The sequence below is a fragment of the Manis pentadactyla genome, chromosome 2, assembly GCF_030020395.1.
Source record: "Manis pentadactyla isolate mManPen7 chromosome 2, mManPen7.hap1, whole genome shotgun sequence".
NCBI lineage: Eukaryota > Metazoa > Chordata > Mammalia > Pholidota > Manidae > Manis > Manis pentadactyla.
Genome location: NC_080020.1, coordinates 81,036,542 through 81,058,829, shown reverse-complemented (window position 1 = coordinate 81,058,829; position 22,288 = coordinate 81,036,542). Strand labels below are relative to the sequence as shown.

General features: G+C 32.3%; 1 protein-coding gene across 2 annotated transcripts in view; it reads left to right on the top strand.

Annotated features, from left to right (window-relative positions):
• Window positions 1-22,288, top strand: part of SCAMP1 (secretory carrier membrane protein 1) — a 171,276-nt gene that overhangs the window by 116,232 nt on the left and 32,756 nt on the right. For both annotated transcript variants that reach the window (XM_057494069.1, XM_036914139.2), the window contains 2 exons: window positions 1,392-1,520; window positions 5,566-5,725. In XM_057494069.1, coding sequence (XP_057350052.1) covers window positions 1,392-1,520; window positions 5,566-5,725 — 289 coding nt within the window. The remainder of the gene's footprint in view (window positions 1-1,391; window positions 1,521-5,565; window positions 5,726-22,288) is intronic.

Here is a 22,288-nt window from a genome sequence, read left to right as displayed (position 1 = left end):
AATGAAAAACCAAAGGTTTAATTGAGATCAATGTTTCCAAAATACCTGTAACTATAATTTGTCCTACTTCCTTAACAGTAATTAATACAAGTTATTTCTATGAGATATGTTTTAGTAAAGGTAGTAATGAAGAATGGGAAATTAAGTTAGATTTGCATTAATTATGTTGTGCATTTAACTACTTTTCATCTATTAACTCTTTTAATCATGAGGACAATTCTGTGAAGGGTGAGAAAGTTGTTATTCTCCTGTTATTTCTACTGTTAACTCCATAAAGAAACAAAAGATTGTACAGGTGTAGAAACAAAGTCTAAAGGAGCTTAAGGTGCCCAAATTCTCATAGCCAGTAAGTGGCTAGGCACTTCTGGTTTTAGATCCTTGTTCTGCTTCTCAAATAGTATGAGACTTGTATGAGAAAAGCATGAACTATATGAAATTTGAAAAGAATGATAAACTGGAGACATGTTGGGGAGAATCAGAAATAGATCATTCTTTTTTTCCACTATAAAATTTTCCTAGTCTCTAAGTATGTCAAAATCTATGGTGAAAGTTGTGGGATATATCTAAAATGAGAAAATGGGCTTTAGGTGCTATTTTTACTCTCTATTTTTAATATTTTGACTTCCTGCTTTAATTTTAGTTTTATTTCTCCCACCAGTTCCCAAGCCCTATTTTCAATATAATTATTTAAATGGACACATTTTTCTGGCCTTTCTGTTTGAATTTGTTTTTTCTCTAGGTTTTTGAAGGTGCTATAATTCCTTAGCTTCTTTTTCATGACTGCTTCATATTTTCTCAGTTTTATGGTTTTTCTTATACGTCTCTTTTGAATATATTTTTTCTAGACTTTGTGATTTCCAAATTTAATTCTTTGGTATTGGTCACTTTTGTGTGTCTTCATGGAGTTAATAGTAGAAAACTCGAAAGATTCAGAAGCTGGTCTTCCCTCTCCACATGGGTTAGAAATTATATTTAAATGTTCAAGATGCTGAGGAGGAAATTGTTGAGATTTAAAAACTGCATGGTCTTTACATGAGAGCCAGACTCTTGGGACTTTGAAATAAGTGTGTTTCTAGGGCAGGATCCCAGGGTATGTCCTTGTGCTGTTTTTTTCTTTCCTTGTTTCAACTGTACATGAATGGTCCCTGGTGAACATTGTATTATATGACACTGGAAAATTATTTTACCAAGTAATGTTTTCTAAAGTGACATTCTGAGAAATTTAAAAAATATAAAGCTTGACTCTCCAAGTTGTAGGAATGTAGGGATAGTTTTATTATACTTGTAAAACACCTATTAAAAGAATAGGTAATGTTCTTTTTATTATGAACCAAAAATAAGAGAAGCACATATGTGTCCTAATATAAACAACTTCCTTTTTTAATTTACAGGCAGAAAAAATAATTGGCCACCTCTTCCTGCCAACTTCCCTGTGGGACCTTGTTTCTATCAGGACTTTTCCGTAGACATTCCTGTAGAATTCCAAAAGACAGTGAAGATTATGTACTACTTGTGGATGTGTGAGTACAGAACAGAGTTATATTAATCATCAAAATCCACTTTTGGGAACTTATATGTTAAGGATAGTATTGCAAATCAGTCTTTTGCTATAGACCTTTTCATTTTCAGAGTGAAACATACCATGTGTAGGTACTTCAGAACTGTACTATATGTGACAACCTAAGTTCTTAGCTCAAGAAAACCTAAGTATTGAGAACTGGCATTCTTTTGAGGAAAGACTTCCTGTCACGTAGGTAGAATTTTACAATGATCCTTTTTCCTTGAAAAATGTTACCTAGACATTATTTGCTATGAAAAAATTATGCGTATTATTTTTATACAAATGAAGGCCATTAAAAATTCTGTCAAAGTGTTAAGACTTTTTAAAAAGGGGAATAAAATGTGCTAATATTATAAATGAATTTTTCTTATAGCTTTGACCACAATTTACTTTTCATATTCAAGTGGTAATGAATACTTTGTAACTGAAAGTACTAATTAATATAGGATGTTTTATTGAACAGAATATTAGGACATACATTTTAGACTGTGATGCTCACCTTTTTTTGAGTATAATTACAACTCAGGGACTACTGAAAATGTCAAGATGTTAAGAGTTTGCTATATATACACAGAATTCCCACTTTCTTTGTTTCATTTTTATTCCAAATAGTAGTAGTCTCAGCCCCGTTTAATATCATGCTAGAGAGGTCTAGCTGTCATGACTTCTCACCTGCATGACTGCTGAATTAATGAATATGTAGGATACATTCTTGATGGAGGAAATTTGAGTGCTTTTACCAAATGATTAGGGAGTCTTTTTTCCCTAAATGACATAATTTATCTCAAAATCTTTTAGGAGCTTTCTTCATATAGGTGAAGCTGCTTTGGAATGTGAGAAGCAATTCCTTATGGGTAGAACATTCTTATCTCATTTTCAGCTTCTTTTTGAGGTTCTGTTGTTGATCTAGTATCTTCTGATAAATCCCCAGTGTCCCTTAGTGAAAATCCCTTAGTGAAAAATGTATTTTTGATGGGAGGATGGGGATTGGAAGAGAATTCGATAAGGGATTTAGTAAACAGAAATTGAAAAGAAAAGATACTTTTAAATGAATGGGTAATGCTTTACCATTGCTGATTGTTTCAAAATAGGTCTCTTTTGTCTAGAAGATAACTTTCTGAGGTTCTTAGAAATAATGTAGTTGGCTGTAGTTTTTCCTAATTCTGTTCAGTTGGCAGATCTGTTAAGTATATCAAAAAGGGCTCAAGATCCCAGCTAAGGCTTTGATTTGAAGAAGCATTACCTGGAACAAAGTAAGAGCTGGTACCAGCCCAGTAAATGTCTCTAAATTTCATAGGATATAGAGAGTTATAAGTTACTTTCAAGAAGTGTCAACTTGTTCCTGATTTTGGAGTTGACTGATGCTTTCATAGTGTAATAATAGTTGTAACGAGAGAAAACATTTATTGAGGATTTACTTTGTACCAGACATGATGCTAATCCCTTTATATGCATTATTTTATTAAATCCCAAGCACACTGAAGCAGGCACTATATTACTTAGTTTTATAGATAGGGAAACTAAAGCTTAGAGAATTTGAGTAACTTGTCCAAGATTATACAGCAAAACGTTTGGAGTTGGATGAATTGAATCCAGAGGCCAGAATCTAGATTTCCATGTTATTACCACCTAAAAAGTACAAAAATGAAGAAGTAATTTACATTTTAAACCCAAATATAATGAAGAAATGCTTTCAAAGGTACCTTAGTTGAAGCAAATAATTTATTCTATAAAGGAAATGAAGCCTTTAGAAGTATCACTATGAAATGAATCTCAACGTCTTTGAGTGTACTCTTGAATTTAAAAATAGAGAAAGAAAAAGGCCAGTTACATTAATGACTATGTAGTAAAAAAGATAATATACTGTAATAAAGCTGGTTATGTTAAGTGTGTATATTGTAAAACAGAGCTTATCAAGAACATCATTGTAGTGATAGTTGCAAATTCAGGTCCACTAATACCAGATTTTAGTGTTTAATACAGCAAATCGAAATGTTATGTGAAGCAGAGTTGTTCAACTTGAAAATCATGTAAACAAAATGGCTGAAAATTTTAGTGTTCTACCTCCACTTGCAATCCACCAAATGGACTGGAATTGGATTGAATTTAGCAACATAGAATCATGCATTTCACATTACTTTATCTTTCTATGTATTTTTTTTTTATCTCTGTGTAATTATACAGTGTATAAGTGATTGTCTAATAAGTAGGCCTGGACATTTTACTCTTTCTTTGGGGTGCATATAAATGACTTATTCATCTTGGTTTATGGTTACTATGTAAACATTTTAATTAAAAATAGTTTAAGAGATTACACAAAATTTAATTTTTTTTTTATCTATGCTTGGAAGAATTTTTGTGAACTTTTAAATACACATGCCCCATATATTGTGACTTTCCTTAAGCAGATTATGGGTTAGGGGATAAACCTTTAAAAATTATTTCTCTGAAGGTTGAATTGAGTTGGAATGTTCTGAACATTTAAAACTTCTAAAACTTTTTAGGCAGTTGGATGCCATTCAGTGTTACAGAATAATAATTTTTTGTCTCACATTCTTTTGAATTCTGTTTTTAAGCCCTTGACAGAACTACTGTTATTTTGAGACAAAGGATTTTGAGTAAATTTATTAGTAAGCTTACTTTCATTAAGCTAGAAATCCTAATTGGAATAAAATAATTTATTTCTTATGTGAATTTTAAGCTAGAAGAGCTCCTGCATTTCTATAGCTGAGAAATTGAATCACACACAGGTTGATTGGCTTAGTATTACATAATTATAACCCAGATGTTTTCACTCTTCCTCTGGAGCTCTTTCTCCTACTCTAGAGTTTATTTATCTAGTTATTAGGTGGGAGCAAACTTACAGGCAACCTAGAATTTATGTTTTATCCTGTTTCATTAATTATTAATTTTATTTGATTAATAATTTAAAGAGATTTTAAAGTTTGTTTTTAGTGTATGTTGAGATTTTTTATATTAGATTTATTAAGTTTTCCATTTGTTGTTTTTAATTCAAGTAATAATTTGTTGGTGTATTTTTACTGAATTGATGATTTACACTGGGCTTTAATTTTTGAAAGAATTTATTTCCTATAATATATTCAGCCTGTAATAAATTAGAAAAAAACTCATTTTAAAAGTTATTAACTACAATGGGTAAATGTGGTTCTTTGGTATCACAGTGTAGTTAGATTTTACTCAGATTTTTTTTTGTTTTAGGTCTGTCAGGGAAAATAATATTAAGAACATATAAAGGTTTGCCAAGATCTGTTTGTGTTAACTAAAGAAAGCTCTGTCACACCAGCTGAAATGCATCATGGTTTATTTCTTTTTTCTTTAAGTTTACTTCTCTACCAAAACACAGTTTTTATTCCTCAACTTTAAAAAAAATGGACAACTCTGTTAAGATGAATTAAACAATCTTTAGAGATTAACTGTATAGCTTCTGGAATTTGCTACTGTGTTAGTATTTTTAGTCCAAAGATTCTAATTAATTTTATTGGTTAAAAATGTCAGAATGGGATTGCCAGGGCACTTTTCCAGTTTTCTCCTCTCTGTGTAGTCTGCTCAGGGAGTGCAGCACCACTCTGTAAAAATACAGTTCTGAGTGTAGAATCTTTTTCCTCTCAAGTCCTGGTTCTTTACCTGGTAGACACTATTTTTCTTCTTGGGCCTTGGATCAGGAGCCACATCACATATTTCTTTCTCAGGGAAGAAGTCCTTAAAGTGTTGCTTCTCTGGTTTACCTGTGTAATTGCTCATTAGGAGAGAGCCAAAAGAATTTTTGCCAAACAGTGCATGTATTAGGACTCCTTTTCCTGTGTATATTCAGTTTACATATCAAATGTGTAAGTAACAGCAATGGTTTGACAAATACTAAATGGAAGAATGGAGTAAAATGCATTTGTGCTTATAGAAAGTATTCTTTCATTTACAATTTTTGTTGAATGAACTCATAAATTGAATGTAAACATTTCTTTCTATTTTGTTTTTTGATTCCACAGTCCACGCTGTAACACTGTTTCTAAATATCTTCGGATGCTTGGCTTGGTTTTGTGTTGATCCTACAAGAGGGGTTGATTTTGGATTGAGTATCCTGTGGTTCTTGCTTTTTACTCCTTGTTCATTTGTCTGTTGGTACAGACCACTTTACGGAGCTTTCAGGTAAAATGTGTGTGCTTTAAAATATGCTCTTAAAACCCTGTGAAGTAAATAATTGATAGTACACCATAAAGGAAAAATTGACACATTTTCATTGAAATTTTTAAAAGTTATTACTTAGCTTTTGAAAAGTCCATATATCAACAAGCTTGTGTAGTCATTAGGTTTTATAAGTCATAAAATTCCATTTTTTCTTCTACCTGAGAGAAAGATCAAACATGAAAATGCAGGAAAGATGAGAACAGTCTTAGTTCTTAATATTTGTAAAAAATATTTGTATCCCTGTGATACAGTTAACTTTAAGGAAAAATTTGTACTTCATTTCACCCCACCTTCAAAAAAAAATCACAAGCAGTGATTATAGCCTAATTATTAAATGAATCTAAGTATGGTAAATATATATGGGATATTTAAAGTGAGTCCCTTTCACTTAGCAGCTTGGCAGTTATCTGTACAATTCATTTTTGTTTTCTCAAAATGCAGCAACATTTTAAAACTGTTAAGACTATACAATTAAGTAATACTTTGCATGTCATGTTTTAGTCAATGGTTAGGATTAACATTTCCTAAATTCATGTTCTTTGGGATAGTTATAGATGTTGTGGAAAAATGCGTCCATTGACTTGAATGGTAACAGCTAGATAATAAAGTTAAGCAAGTTTCTTCATCTCAGGATTTCTTAGACTCTTTAAGAGCCTAGTGCACTTTGTGATTTGACCATGAAACCATTAGTTATTTGTGGGACACCTTGTTGGACTACCATTTTAAGGAATAAACATTGAGAAATACACATGTAGATGACAGTCCTGTATGAGTTCATATATTCAGTTGTTTAGCAACTTTTTTATTTGAGTAAACTCAAATAATGGACCTCTTTCAACTGTCATGAATGAGGGTCAGCATTATTAAGATATAGGCATGTATAGTATAGGTGATATGTTAGGGAAATTAGAGAGCCACATTCAGTTGCTTAATTTTTTTCCCCATTTCAACATACAATTTCTTTGATTAATCAGAATGTGTGTCACCATGCCCACCCCACAAAATAAAATTGAATTAGGAACCCAGATATGTAAACAGATGGAAAAAAAAAAAACAGACGTTAAAGGGAAAAGATTAGGGAATTTTAAGAGAAAAGGTGTCATTCAATAGAAAACTAAATTGGTTAGAAATGGGATAAAGGAAAGAAAATAGATGGGAGGAGGGAAAAGCAGGAAAGAACCTTTGGATATATCGGAAGACGGGTTGGTTGTTAAGGATTGGAAAGAGGTGCCCCTGTAGATGTGGGTTGGGGAGGAATAAAAAGGACCTGTTTACTCCTTGCATGATCTAGGAAGAGTTACTCCTGTTTTTTTTTTTTTCCTTGTTATCTAAGCCTGGCTCTTAAAGTTTTTTAATTTTTAATTTTTTGACATCTGGCCTCTGTCTATCTTCTATCACATTATCCATATATCTATAATGGTGCTGGTGGGTGGGTATGGGGTTGTCTTTGAGACTTTAAAAGTGACCTGAGACTAGAGACTACATTTTAAATCTTCTATGACTGATGTAGCCAAAACAAACTATTAAAAGCTGCTTTCTGCCCTTATTACTTGAAGTCATTCAGTTCCTTTTATTCCCTTTCTTTGCCAGTTGAAATAAAAATTCATTGTGAAACATTTTTACTTCTGGCATTATTCATCCCTAGGCTAAGTTCTTAGCTGCATCTCAACCCTATAGAGTGTATCACAAATACGTTAATTATCTGGGTTTCACTGTTCAGAGTAGAATTAGGAGGAATAATTTTTAATGGGTAAAGTTGAAATTAAAGTATTTTAAGTCAGTAAAGTACCTTCTTAGTGCCTAACTTAGGCATTTCCTTCATCCAGGTTGCCAGGTGTTTCGGAGTCTGTTAAGTCTCTTCTGAAGGAAGCATCTAGTAAAAGTTTGTTAAACATTTATTGATGATAGATTCTCCCTTAAATATGAAAATCTTAAACTAGATACATTGGTTATAATTACTTACATTAATAAGGGTTTTAAATAGACTTATTCACATAAGTGCTTTATTTGAGATCAGTTTTGACAGGAATTAGTGCCTCTGGAAACAGGCAGTCAGAGGATATGCAAGTGTTTCAAGAATGATGATTAAGAAATGAAACACAAGTGTCTAATCATAAGTGAGTAGAAAATGTGTAACTAAAACCTTTTAGGCAAGGTTTACATATTTCCTAAAACTTGTTATTGAAAGCATTTTGGTTTTATTAATCAGAATCTGGAGTGAAGCTAAATTGCTAAAAATTTTTCAAGTTTTATTATTTGGTTAATGAAATATTTACAAATTTTTTTCTATGGTTTCCCCTAGCAGTGCAGAAAAGAATAGTAAGAGTAACAAAACCCTGGAAGGGATTGATTTTAGAATAAATTAAGACATTGCAAACATACAGATTTTTTTTAGTTGCACAGTGGGTTTTTTTTCTTTCTTGTAGATGGGTAGTGTTTCCAAGTCTAGAGTACTTGTTAGCTTTGTTGTGGAGTGCTAAGTATAACTACAGGGCTTATCAGGAAGTCTTGCTATTTCTAAAATGTTCAATTCTTTGTTAGGTGTCCCTCAGTCAGTTGGAGTTGCATTTTTGTTTGCCATATATATTTCATCTCCTCTTTCGCCTCCCTGTTAACTCATAGCCTAAAACTAAATAATATTCAATATCTCAAAAAATTCCCTTTTAAAGGTTAACAATTAACTAGTCATCAAGAATTTGTTATAATTTGCTTAATAATATGGCAGCTGAGTAAACCTTTTTTGTATTAATTCTGAGAAGAAAAATATAATTGTCTTAACCATTATAAAATGCCTTTAGATTAAGTAAAAGTATTTAGTAATAGCCTTAAAGCTCCTTGAAAAATTTAAATCTACATTTAAGTGATTATATTCAATAATCACATATAATAAATCATACTGATAATTACATATAATGATTTTTAAATGTGATAAGGTATACTAGGAATGATCATGTTTTAATTAGTTCTATTTAATTTAATTAATGTATGAGAAGTTGGTTTTCCAGTGTCATCTGAGTATCTGTTTTAGTATCTCATTTACAAGTTCATTATTGAGTTCCCTTGATTCTTTTAGAGAAATATTAATAGTAAGATAAATAACTTTTGATTGCAAAGCAGTTAGAAATTATGAAATATCCTAAGGTTAAATTAATCACTCATTGAACACTGACAGCATGCCAAGTTGGAGGTATAAAGAAGACACGGCACTTGCCCTTAAAAAGATAAAAATAACTTAAAAGTAGGCATTTCTGGAACTTTGACTAGTGGAAAACATAAATGCAAAAAATGTTTGAATTCCAAAGGAATTTACTATTGATATCACCTTGTAACTAATTTCTAATATTAGATCAGTTATTTCAAGTTTTTCTACTTGGGTTACCTTTTTGAAGATTTAGGCTTTGAATATTTTTCTCTGAAATCTGGGGAAAAAAAACCCTGCTTTTACTGACACTATTGGAATATCAGAATGTTAATTAAAAAGATAGTTTTCAAATTGTATAGATTGTTTTATATGAAAATGACTTTTCCTTAGTTTTCAACCAAGAAGCTGCTTTACTGACCTATTTAAAGGACTTTGTTCTCCATAAAAGTAATCCCATTGCTTGACTATGAAGGGGAATTACAGAGAGAAGTTTGAAGTGTATGTGTTTTTAAATGTTAAGTTTTTTAGGTATCTGAATTAAACCTGTAGTTGTCATTTCTGTCATTTACATATTTTAAGAGAACAGTAACATAATGCTTCCACAAATCACTAAGCATTATGTAAATACTTAAAAATATTAGGTAATGAGATAATGTTTTGTGAAAAAGTGTAGCTATTGGAAACAGACTGAGAAAGGGTTATAATCTTGACTTCCCCACTTAAAAGTTGTATGCTCTTAGGAAATGCAGTAAAATCTCAGTGCTTCAGTTGTTGAGTGTAAACCGGGGATAATATTCAGAGTTAATAAGAGGGTTAGGGATAATGGATGTAACAGTTTGGCTTTATAGGTAGCCAACAAGTGGTAGCTGGAATTAATGTTTTACTTTTTTGTTTTTGTTAGGTAATATGGTTTACTTTTGACAATCCATAAAACTGTTACTTATAGTAAATTATCTTTTGCTACTTTTAGTTCATTGTCCTCTTGTGCTCCAGTCTGAGCTAGAGGAAATCATAAATTTGTACTAAAGTGTATGTAGGTCCTTTGTATTATTAGATAAATAAACTATTCTGATAATCTAGTCTTTTAATTGGAATTTGTTGTATATTTATGTTTAATATAATTACTGACATATATGGATTTATACCTACATCTTTCTATTTATTATCTACTACTTATTATATAAAACATATCCGTTATATATGTTTTTCTCTTTCTTTGCCTTCATTTAAATTAATAAAGTATTATTCTTTTTTAAAATATATTTTATTATATTCTCTGTTACTTGTTTTAGTACAGGGCTGGCAATGAATTCTCTCAGGTTTTGTTTGTCTGAAAACATTTTCATTTCACCTTCATAACTGGCAAAATTATATATTTCAAGTACATAATGTGATTGTTTGATATTTGTACACATTGTGAGTGGATTTCCACAATTGAATTAATTAATTAAGATGTATATCACCTCACACATATATCCCTTTTTTTTTTTTTTGGTGCGAACGCTTAAGACCCAGTCTCTTAACAAATTTCAATTATACAATGCAGTATTGTCAAGTATAGTCATTATGCTCTACATTACATCCTCAGACCTTATTCATCTTAGAACTGAAAGTTTGTACCCTTTCACCAACTTCTTCCCATTTCTCCCAACCCCCAGCAGCCATCATTCTATCTCTTCTTCTAGATTCCACACATAAATGATACCATGCAGTATTTATTTTTCTCTGGCTTATTTCACTTAGCATAATGCCCTCCAGGTTCATTTACGTTATCACAAATGGCAGGATTTCCTTCTTTTTTAAGGCTTGAATAATATTCCATCATATATATATATATTTGTGTATATATATATATATATATACCACATTTCCTTCATCCTTCCATTAATGTACACTTCAGTAGTCTCCATGTTTTGGCTATCGTGAATAATACTGCAGTGAACATGGGATTACAGATATCTGTCTGTGGTAATGATTTTGTTTCTTTTGGATAAATAACTAGAGTAGAATTTCTGGATCTTACTGTAGTTCTGTGTATAAATTTTTGAGGAATTTCCATTGGAACCTTCCATATGGAACCTCAGAACATTCCTACCAACAGTGAACAAGTGTTTCCTTTCTCCACATCCTTGCCAACACTTGTTATTTCTTGTCTTTTTGATAGTTGCTCTTCTAGCAGCTGTGAGGTGATATCTCATTGTGGTTTTGATTTTCATTTCCGTGATGATCAGTGACGTTGAGCATCTTTTCATGTACCTGTTGACCATCTGTATGTCTTCTTTGGGAAAATGTCTTTTCAGATCCTCTATCCATTTTTTAATAAGATTGTTTTTTGCTATTGAATTATATGAGCTCTTTTTGTATTTTGGATATTAGCTCCTTAACACATAAATGATTTGTAAATATCTCTCATTCATTAGGCTGCCTTTTCTTTTGTTAATGGTTTCCTTTGCTGTTCAGAGCTTTATGTTTGATGTAGTCCCACTTGATCTCTGCTTTTGTTGCTTTTGTTTTTGGTATCAAATTAAAAAATCATCACCAAGACCAATATCAAAGAGCGTACCACCTGAGTTTTCTTCTGGGAGTTTATGATTTCAAGTCTTATGTTCAAGTCTTTTATCCATTTTGAGTTAATTTTTGTGTATAATGTAAGATGTGGTCCAATTTCTTTCTTTTGCATGTGGCTATCCAGTTTTCCCAACACTGTTTATTGAAGATTCTTTCCCCATTGTGTATTATTGCCACCTTTGTCATAGATTAATTGTCCATATAAGCAATGGGTTAATTTCTGGGCAGCCTATTCTATTCCATCGATCTGTGTGTCTGTTTTTATGCCAGCATCATACCGTTTATTATAGCTTCATAATATAATTTGAAATGAGAGAGTGTGACACCTCCAACTTTTTTCTTTATTCTCAAGATTGCTGTGGCTATTCAGTGTTTTTGTGTTTCCATACAAATTTTAGGATTGTTTGTTCTCGTTTTGTGAAAAATGCCACTGGAATTTAATAGGGATTGCATTGAATTGTGTAGACTTATTTGGGTAGTATGGACATTTTAACAATATTAATTATTCCAGTCCATGAGCACAAAATGTCTTTCCATTTACTTGTGTCATTTTCCACTCTGACAGTTTGAAGTGTACAGATCTTTTACCTCCTTGGTTATATTTCTTCCTATTATTTTATTTTTTTTGATGCAATTGTAAATGGGATTGTTTTCTAAATTTTTCTTTGATAGTCCATTGTTAAAATGCAACAGGTTTTTGTATATTGATTTTGTATCCTCTATTAACTTCACTGAATTTATTAGTTCTAACATTTTTTTTTTGGCTGAGTCTTAGGGTTTTCTGTATATAACATGTCAACTGTAAATAGTGATAGTTCTTTCTTTCTTTCTGATTTGCATGCCCTTTTATTTCTTTTTCTTGTCTTATTGCTAGAACTTCCAATATGTGTTGAATAAAAATGGTGAGAGTGGGCATCCTTGTCTTTTTCTTGATCTTAGAGGAAACTCTTAGCTTTTCACCATTGAATATGATGTTAGCTGTGGGCTTGTCTTAAATGGCCTTTATTATGTTGAAGTATGTTTCTTCTGTATCTACTTTGTGGAGAGTTATCATAAATGGATGTTGAATTTTGCCAAGTGTTTTTTTCTGCATCTAGTCAGATGATCATATAATTTTTATTCTTCATTTTGTTAATGTGATTTGTGGATGTTGAACCATCCCACTTGATCATGGTGTATAATTCTTTCCATATGTAGTTGAATTTGGTTTGCTATTTTTTGTTGATTTTACCTCTATGTTTATCAGGGATATTGGACTGTAATTTTATTTTCTTTAGTGTATTTTTCTGATTTTGGAATCAGATAATTGTGACCTTATAAAATGAGTTTGGAGGTCTTTCCTCTTCTATTTTTGGAAGATTCTGAGAAGGATTGGTAATAATTCTTCCTTAAATGTTCGATACAATTCACCAGTCAAGTGAACCAGACTTAGTTTTTTGGGTGGTTTTTGGCTACTGATTTAATTTCATTATTGGTTATTGGTCTGTTCAAATTTCCTGTTTATTCTTGATTCAGATTTGGTAGGTTTTATGTTTCTAGGGATTTATCTGTTTCTTCCAGATTATCTAATTTGTTGGAGTATAAAGTTATGTATTCTTAATTTCAGTAGTTTGTTTTAGTTTTACCATGTACACTTGAATCTTTTTTTTTTTTTTTTTAAGATTTTAATTTCTTGTGAAATTCTGTTAAGGTCTTTGGGTACATGCTTTAGTATCTAGATCACTCTGTGGTTCTGTTTGTATTGTCTGTTTTTTTCTCATGGCATTTTGTGCTTTCTCTTGGCATACTAAGCAGGACTTAACTGTATCTAGACATGGTTAATAAAGAATAATAGAGGCTTCTCATGATGTTCAGTTGTTTCAGAGATAGTTTGCCCTTGCCCTGTTTGTTAGCTGGAAGAGTGGTCAGGGGCTGAGCTGAATCAAGGCTCAGAATTACGCTTTTGTTTATTTTCTGTCTGGCTCTCCCTCAGTCCTAGAGGTTTAATCATAAAAGGTTTTTAATTGAGAGCCTGGTTTTTTCACTAGGGCTGTCTACCAGCAAGTCCTGGACTCATATAGCGTATTCCTTTGATCCCTGGAGAGTAGAAGGAAGGGAGGACAATATAGACATTAAAACTATTTCATAATAATATTACAATGTTATTCTCTTACAAAAGTATACAATGGAGTTTTCCAAAGGCTACGTGACTTGTGAAATTGCAGAGTTTGAATGCAGAAGAAAAAAGGGAATGCACCTATTCTCTATTAAGCCTGACATTAAAAAGGTTTGCAAAAATAAAAAGTAATGCAACTCATTTTGCTTTTTGTTGGGGAGGGGGAGGATAGTTTTCATGAAAATGTTATTTTATTGACTTGTAAGAGATTTATTATTTCAAGGCCTTTTAAGTATTTCTAAATTTTAGTTTCTAATTTGGTAAATCAAGAGCTATAACCCATATAACATAATCAAAAGTTCCTTGTGATTCTTAAAAATAAAAAGGTCCTGAGACCAAAAGTTTGAGAATTGCTATTCTAATCCTTGTCCCCTTATGGAATACCATAGAAAACTCTACTCTGTTTTCAGAAGCTCTGTTTATCGTTTTAGCTTCTGCATTTGGTACATGCCTTGATAGAAATGCTGGCTGCATATTTGGGTTTTTATGCTTCTCACTTCTCATCAGTATTTTGTTGCATTGCTTCTTTAGTTTTGTGTTTCTAGTCCTGTGAGAATGACAAAAGTTCTGTTGGTTTGTCTGCTTCCTGGTGGCAGCCCTCTGTGTGGGCAGTGTCTGCATTTTTAGCTTATTGTCCTGCTTAGGAAAAACATGCCTGTAGAATGTCAACTTATATCTGTATAGTTCTCTTCCACTCCAGAATCATGGTCCCTTTATTTCTGAATGTGTTAGCAGCTCATCAATGGATTTAAAAACTTTTTTTCTTGCTGTTTTAATTGTTTTTGGTAGGGGTATGGTTAACACTAGCTATTCTGTATTATTCAGAAGTCTAAAAATAAAATTAATTTGTAGTTAGTGTAAACCCAAAAATGTTGTTTGCATTTTCTTCCCATCACGTAGTAGAAATAGAGCCAGGGTTTTTTAGCTTTGAAGACAATTTTTTAAATAGTTCTTTTCCTTGTTTTTAAATTTTCATATATTTGATACATACCCAAGAATATATGAAACATAAGTTATAAGGCATAATAATGAAACATGTGAACTGTGGACCCACTGATTAATTTAAGAACTAGAACATTATCCATACTGTTGAAGCTCTGGCTTGATCCCCATCTCCCTGCTCCACAGGTAACCATTAGGCCGATACTAGATAATTTTGCTCTTTCTCTACTTACAATTTTATCATGTATATATGTCCTGAAACCTCTTTAAGCTTGTACAGAATACTTTTTAAAGTAATTTAGATTTTTATCAAAGTGATACATTCTTTTGTAAAAAGAATGCCCCTTTCTACCAGCAGTTCTTACTCCTTACATATTTTTGGCATTTACCTTCATATTTAAAAATAACAATCATATAAGGCCATTTCTTGATGTTTTTAATAGCTTTGTGGAGATGTATTTTACATGCCATAAAGTTCATCCACTCAATGATTTTTAAGTAAATTTATAAAATTGTGCAGCCATCCCCATAATCAGTTTTAGAACTTTTTCATCACCCCAGAAGTTTCCCTGGTTCCCATTTGCAGTCGATCTCCATATATACATCCCTCAGCTCTAGACCACCACTGATGTGTTGTCTGTCTCAAAAGTTTCTCTTTTCTGGACGTGTCTTGAAAATGGAATCATAGAATAGTCTTCTGCTGTATTCTTTCATTTAGAATATTATATTGAGTTTCATCCAGGTTTTAAAATGTATAAATAATTTCTTTTAAATTCTGAATAGTATTCCACGGTGTGCCTATACTATGTTTTATTTACCCATTCACCAGTTAATGGACACTTGGCTACTTGTCAGTTTTTGGTTTTACAAGTAATGTTATGAACATTTGTGATAAGTCTTTGTGTGAACATATTTTCATGTCTTTTGGGTTGATTCTTAGAGAAGGTACTACTGAGTTATAACTTTCTTTAACATGTTTAAATTTTTAAGAAACTGCCAAACTTTTTTCAAAAGTGGTTGTATTATTTTACGTTCTCACCAGCAGTGTTGTTTGCGAGTTCCAATTTTTCTACATCTTCCCTAACACTTCTTATTCTCTTCTTGATTATAGCCATCCTAGTGGGTGTGCAGAAATATTTTATTGTGGTTTTAATTTGCATTTCCCTAGTTACTAATGCTGACTACCTTTTCTTTCACCTATTAGCTACATGTTTATCTTTTTTTGGTGAAATGTCTATTCAAGTTGATGCCCATTTAAAAAATTGTGTTGTTTGATTCCTTACTATTAAGTTTGAAGAGTTATATTTTGTTACATGTTCTGTTGTAAGAGTTATATATTCTGGATAGAAGTCCCTTATATGATTTGCAGATATTTTCTCCCAAACTGAGACTTCTTACTGGTACCCCAGGAGGCACCAAAACTTTACATTTTAATGTAATCTATTGATTTTTTCTTTTATGTCTCATTCTATTAGTGTCATATCTAAGAATTTGCATAAGCCATGGTTATAAAGATTTTCTCTTATATTTTGTTCCAGATGTTTATAGTTTTATCTGTTATATGATCCATTTTGAGTTAATTTTTGCTTATTGTATGAACTAAAGGCATAAATTCATTTCCTTGCATGTGGATATACAAGTATCTCAGCACTATTTTTTAAAACAACCATTTAAACTCCCTAAACTCCCACTGGTGTGAATGGGGTCTCTGTGTTTCCATGCTTTTATCACATAGGTTTGAATATGTAAATGGTACATAACATTGGGTGATATGTTCTTAAAGGTACAGGATATAACATATCTGCAGGCATCTGGCTCCTCCACTCAATATTGTGTTTTTGAGATTCATTCTTGTTCATCCATGTAGCCGTCTCATTGATTTCTGATTGCTGCGTGATATTCTAACATATGGTGAAAGCCTGCTTTTTGTTCATGTCCTTTCCTTTGTGTTTCAGGCCATGGCAGTATAGCTGCAAGGAGTGTTCTTGGACAAGCCTCCTGTGCACACATATGTGGATCTCTCTTGTGGGGTGAACTGCTGTGTTGTCAGGGGGTGTGTGAAAAAATAAAACAATAAAACAACTCTCGGTACTAAATCACCTTTGCACTTTTATTGGAAAAAATGACATGTCTGTATACATGAATTTATGTCTGGGATTTCCTTATTGTATTGTGTTGTTACCTTTGTTGAAAATCCATCGTCCATAAATGTAAGGATTTATTTTTGGACTCAATTCTGATCCATTGAACTGTAAGCTTATCTTTACACCAATATCCCATTCTTGATTAATGTTGCTTTATAATGTCAGTGCTACAACTTTGTTTTATTCAGAACTATTTTGGCTACTTAAGGTACTTTGTATTTCATTTAAATTTTATAATCAATTTTATCTATTTCTACAAACACGAAAAAAGCCTCTTGAGATTTTGATAGGGACAGAGTTAAATTTGTGGCCAGTTTGAGGAGAATCGACAATGATATTGAATTTTGTAATCCATGAGTATGGGATGTCTCTCCATTTACTTAGATATTTCTAACTTATTTCAGTAGTATTTTTTAGTTTTAATTGTACAAATCTTGTACTTCTTTTGTTAAATTTATTATGAAGGATTTTATCCTTTTAATGTTATTTTTAGTGGAATTACTAAATTTCTTAATTTTCTTTTGAGATCGTTCATTGCTAGTAGTTAGAAATACAGTGGTCTTCTGTGTACAGTGATCTTGTATACTTCTACCTTGCTTAACTCCTTGATTAATTTTAGTGTGTGTGTGTGTGTGCGTGCGTGCATGTGCATGTTCAGATTCTTTGGGAGTATTTCTATGTATGTGGGATTATGTCATCTGCAAATACTGTTGCTTTTTCCTTCCTATCTTTAGTATCTTTAATAAATCTGCCTTTTTTCTTTCCTTCCATTTGTTTTGCACTAGTTTCAACTTCTAGTACAATGGGCAAAGAAGTGGGAACAGTAACATTCATCTTTGTTTTTGATTTTAGAGGAAAAGCCCCATTAAGTGTGATGTTAGCTACAGAGTTTTATATCTGCCTTTTATTGGTTTGAGGAACCTCTCTTATATTTCCAGTTTGTTGAAAGTTTTTAATCATGAATGGTATTGGATTTTTCCAGATGTATTTTCCTGTTCCTGTTGAGATAATCATGTTGTTTTGTTCCTTTATTCTGTTAATATGGTAAATTATATGGATTGATTTTCAGATATTACACCAACCTTGCATTTGTAAGAGAAATCCCATTTGGTCATGTTAGTTCCATCTAGCAGTGCAGTGAAAGAGCTGTTTTCGTGGCTTACCCTACTGTGGTTGAAATATCATGCCAAGAGAGTTGTTGGGAAGGGAGAAGTTCCAGTTAAGAATGCTACAGATTTATAGTGTTCTTACTCAAAGTTCAGTAGTTTTCATAAAAAAAAGTTTCTCAGTTTGTTGTATGGATTTGGTCCCATTGAAATGGTGCTGCCCAGCTTTTTTTTCTTTTGAGGAGAAGATTTGTTGACTGTCACTCTGCATTTCTTTATCTTAAGTTTCAGGTGTCTTGTACTCATATCCTGCTATTCATGGTGAATTCTTTGATTGTTTATTTTCTTTTTGTTTCCTTTGTGTTCTTTTAAATCTTGTTATTCAGATATTGGAACGCTTGAGGAAGTTAATGTTCTTATCTTTTTCTTATATTGTCCATCCGTTTTATTCTGCTTTCTAGAAAATTCCCTGAACTCATTTTCCAATAATCGGCATGACATTAGTCTTTCAAAACAACCTTGAAAGCTAGAAGACAATTTAGTAGTGCTTTCAATTCAAAGGAAGTATACTTTCTAACCTAGAATTCTATACTCAAACTATCAATTAAGTGTCAGAGTAATTATATTATAGATAACAGAATTTCAAAAAAATCCTGCATCACTTCTCAGGACTCCATTAGAGTAAATGAGCTCTGCCAAAATAAGGGAGAAACCAAGAAAAAGGAAAATACGGAATTCATGAAATGAGAGCCCTGGCCCAAGAGAGAAGTCCTGATTATTCCCAAGATAATACTGAAGAGAAGGGTCGAGATGACAAGGAGGCAGCCGTCTCAGAATTCTTACCAGTTCAGATTTGAGTAGGTCAGAAGATTTTAAGATAAATGGTTTTAGGAAGATAAAGTTGTTAAAATTATTAATGAATTTGAATGTGTTAAGAACAGATTTTCACAAATTAAGGAAAGGTAAGTGCTCAGTTACTGATAAGTACATATGAAAAACAACAAAAGACAGTTGCTGACTCCAGGGGAATCTAGAATGACCGTGCAGAAGAGGAAACCTTATAATAGGATGCTTTATGTCTCAGCAGTGAATGATATTTACAAGATCATAATAACTGAGTAGTAGTACTAATAGAACCAAAATTATAACTATATTTGGAAGATGGGGGAAACAGAATATCAATATGCAAGGTAGGGGTGGAAATAGAGAAGAATTTTAAAGGAAAGCTAAATCCTTATTTCTAGAATAGTAAGTCACACTAATGTTCAAATGGGAAGTCAAGAAGTAGCAATGTAAGCATGCTACTCATGGTTATGGAAATAAATACCTAAATAATCAATGAAAAGTTAAAAATGGTTACATCTGAGGATGGCAGTGGATGGTGAAAAAGTTGTGGGAGATGTGGAAGATGACTATTTTTCAACACAAACATGTAGAACTAATTCTTTAAACTATCACACATACAAAATAAAATTATTTTAAAAATATGCACTGTGAAGCAAATTGAAAGATCTTTGAGTGTGCGCAGGGCCTTCACCACCTTCATAAATAAAGTAGGATCATGGGCAGGACTGCATCATTGGTGTGTTTGCTGTTAGTAGGCTTATTTTCCTTAGAAACAAATGTTTCAGAGTGATGTTTTCTACCCTCCCACATGGGATTAACGTGGCTGCTGGTCTTCACAGAGTTGTGTGAATATGAGATTGAGCATCATTTTACCATTCAGACTATGAATGTTACTTATTCACTACTTTCAATATGATTGTGCTTATCTGGTTCGATGTCCTGGTTTCAGAATCCCTGTGGTTCATTTTCTCCAGAAAATAAGTGTCCAGTGTTCTGCCTTGGTTATAGAATGGCATTTGATTTCTAGGAATGGGGACCAAAGATTGAGGTTCAGATTACTTATAGACTTTCAGCCAGTCTCCCTTTTTTTTCCTCTGCTTGCATGTTACCTTGCGGAGGTAGCTTGTTTCCTTCTAAGTTTTAAGCTTTTCTAAGGTTCTTGCAGTTTCAGTTTGCCTTTTGATTTCTCTTTTGCTGACTTGGATTTCAGTGTGGTCTATTAAATCAGTTATTAGTTGCCCATCTCCTTCCTAACATACAATTTTATTACCATCATCTTCCCTTTGTTTTTGTCCCTGTAGTTTTATTAAAAAAACAGGAACAAAACGATTTATTGTCATTTTAGTGGTACTTTGGGAGGGAGTAGAGGTAATGTACGTTAAATCCATTGTGTTTAACTGGAGATCCAAGTATTCTAATTTTTACCTTATTATTAGACTTTATTTCTTGAGCAGTTTTAGGTTCACAACAAAATTGAGAGGAAAGTACAGAGATTTCTCATATACTACTTGCCCTCCGACATGCATAGATTTCCCTGTTACCAGTATCCCTGCTGTAGAGGTATATTTGTTTGCATTGCTGAACCTACATCGACACACTAGTACCACCCAAGATCATATATTAGGGTTCATCTCGTACATTTTAGAGGTTTGGACAAATACAATGCCATGTACCTACCGTTATAATTTCGTACAGAGTGGTTTCTTTGACTTTAAAACCCTCTGTACTTTGCCTGTTCATCTCTTCTTTTTCTAACCCCCAGCAACTGCTGGTCTTTTTGTTATCACCATACTTTTGCCTTTTCCAGAATGGAATCATACAGTATGTATCGTTTTCAGTTTGCCTTCCTTCACTTAGTAATATGCATTTAAGTTTCCTAACTATGTTTTTTCATAGCTCTATAGCTCATTTCATTTGAGCATTGAAATAATAATATTACATTGTCTGGATATACCTGTTTATTCATTTAGCTACTGCACAACGTCTTGGTTGTTTCTGGTTTTTGGCAATTATGAGTAAAGCTGCTGTTGAGATCTTCCTTCCCAATCTTTATAAGTTTTCAAATCCTCTTGAGTTAAAGAGTCTATAGAACAATTTGGGAAGAACTGACATCTTGACAATATTGACTCTTCCTGTCCACGAACATGAATACTTCTTCATATATTTATATCTTTGATTTCTTTCATCAGAATTTTGTTGCTTTCCTTATATAGATCTTGTAATATTTTGTTACATTTGTACCTGAGTATCTCATTTTTGGGGTGGTATTTTTTATTTCGAATTTTACTTGTTCATTGCTACTATATAGCAAAACAATTGATTTTTGCATATTAGCTTTGTATCCTGTAACTTTGCTATAATCGCTTATTAGTTTCAGGCGGTTGTTTTGTTGATTCTTTTAGATTTTATAAGAGAGATGATCATATCATGTGTGAACAAAGACAATTTTATTTCTTCCTTCCAATCTTTATATGTTTTATTTACTCTTCTTGTCTAACTGCATTTTCTGGACTTACAGTCTAATTTTGAAAAGCTGTGGTGAGAGAGGTTATCTTTGCCTTGTTCCTTGTCTTAGAGAGAAAGCTTTCACTTTCTCACCTTGTGGTGGTAACCTTGGGTTTTTGTAGATACTCTTTATCAACTTGAGGAAGTTGCCCTTCAATTCTTAGTTTACCGAGAATTTATATCATGAATGGGTTTTGGATTTGTCAAATGCATTTTCTGAATCCATTGATTCCCAGAGTTTACATTATACATTTACAACTAATTCACGTCCACTTTTAAATAACACTACCAATTCTCAGGTAATATGAGTACTTTATAATATCCTATTTCCTCCCTTTTCTTTTTTAGCATTTTTGTTACTCATTTCACTTATACAAGCATATAAATATATATATATACACACACACATGAAATGTATATATATATATGTATATATACCTAAGCATATATAATCAAATACAGTGTTATTAATAAACTGCTAGATCACTTAAGAATAAGAAAAATAAAAATTTTCATTGTACCTTCACTTGTTCTTTGATGCTGTTCCTTTTCTTATGTAGATCTGAGTTTCTGATGTAATATTTACCTTATCTCTGAAGATTAAAAAAAAAATTTCTTGTAAGGCAGGTCTAACAGCAGCAAATCTCTGAATTTTTGTGAGTTTTTTTTCTTCCTTCACTTTTGGGGAAGTTCTCAGTCATTATTGTTTCTAATATTTTTTGTGTTCCTGTCTATTCTTTTTCTGGTGTTCCCATTTCCTATACTATACCTTTTGTAGTTGTCCCATATTTTTTTTTTCTTTTCAGTCTTTTTCTCTTCACTTTTCACTTTTGGAGGTTACTGTTAAGTTATCCCCAAATTTAGAGATTCTTTACTCAGCCATGTCCAATCTACTGATAAGCAGATCAAAGGCAGTCTTCATTTCTGTTTCAGTGTTTTATATCTCTAGTATTTCTGTTTGGTTCTTTCTTAGAATCTCTATCACTCTGCTTATAATGCTAATCTATTCTTGAATGTGGTCTGTTGTGTGTAGTAGAGCCCTTAGGGTATTAATCATAGTTGTAAATTTCTGACGAGAATTCCCACCTACCAGCCGTATCTGACACAGGTTCTGAT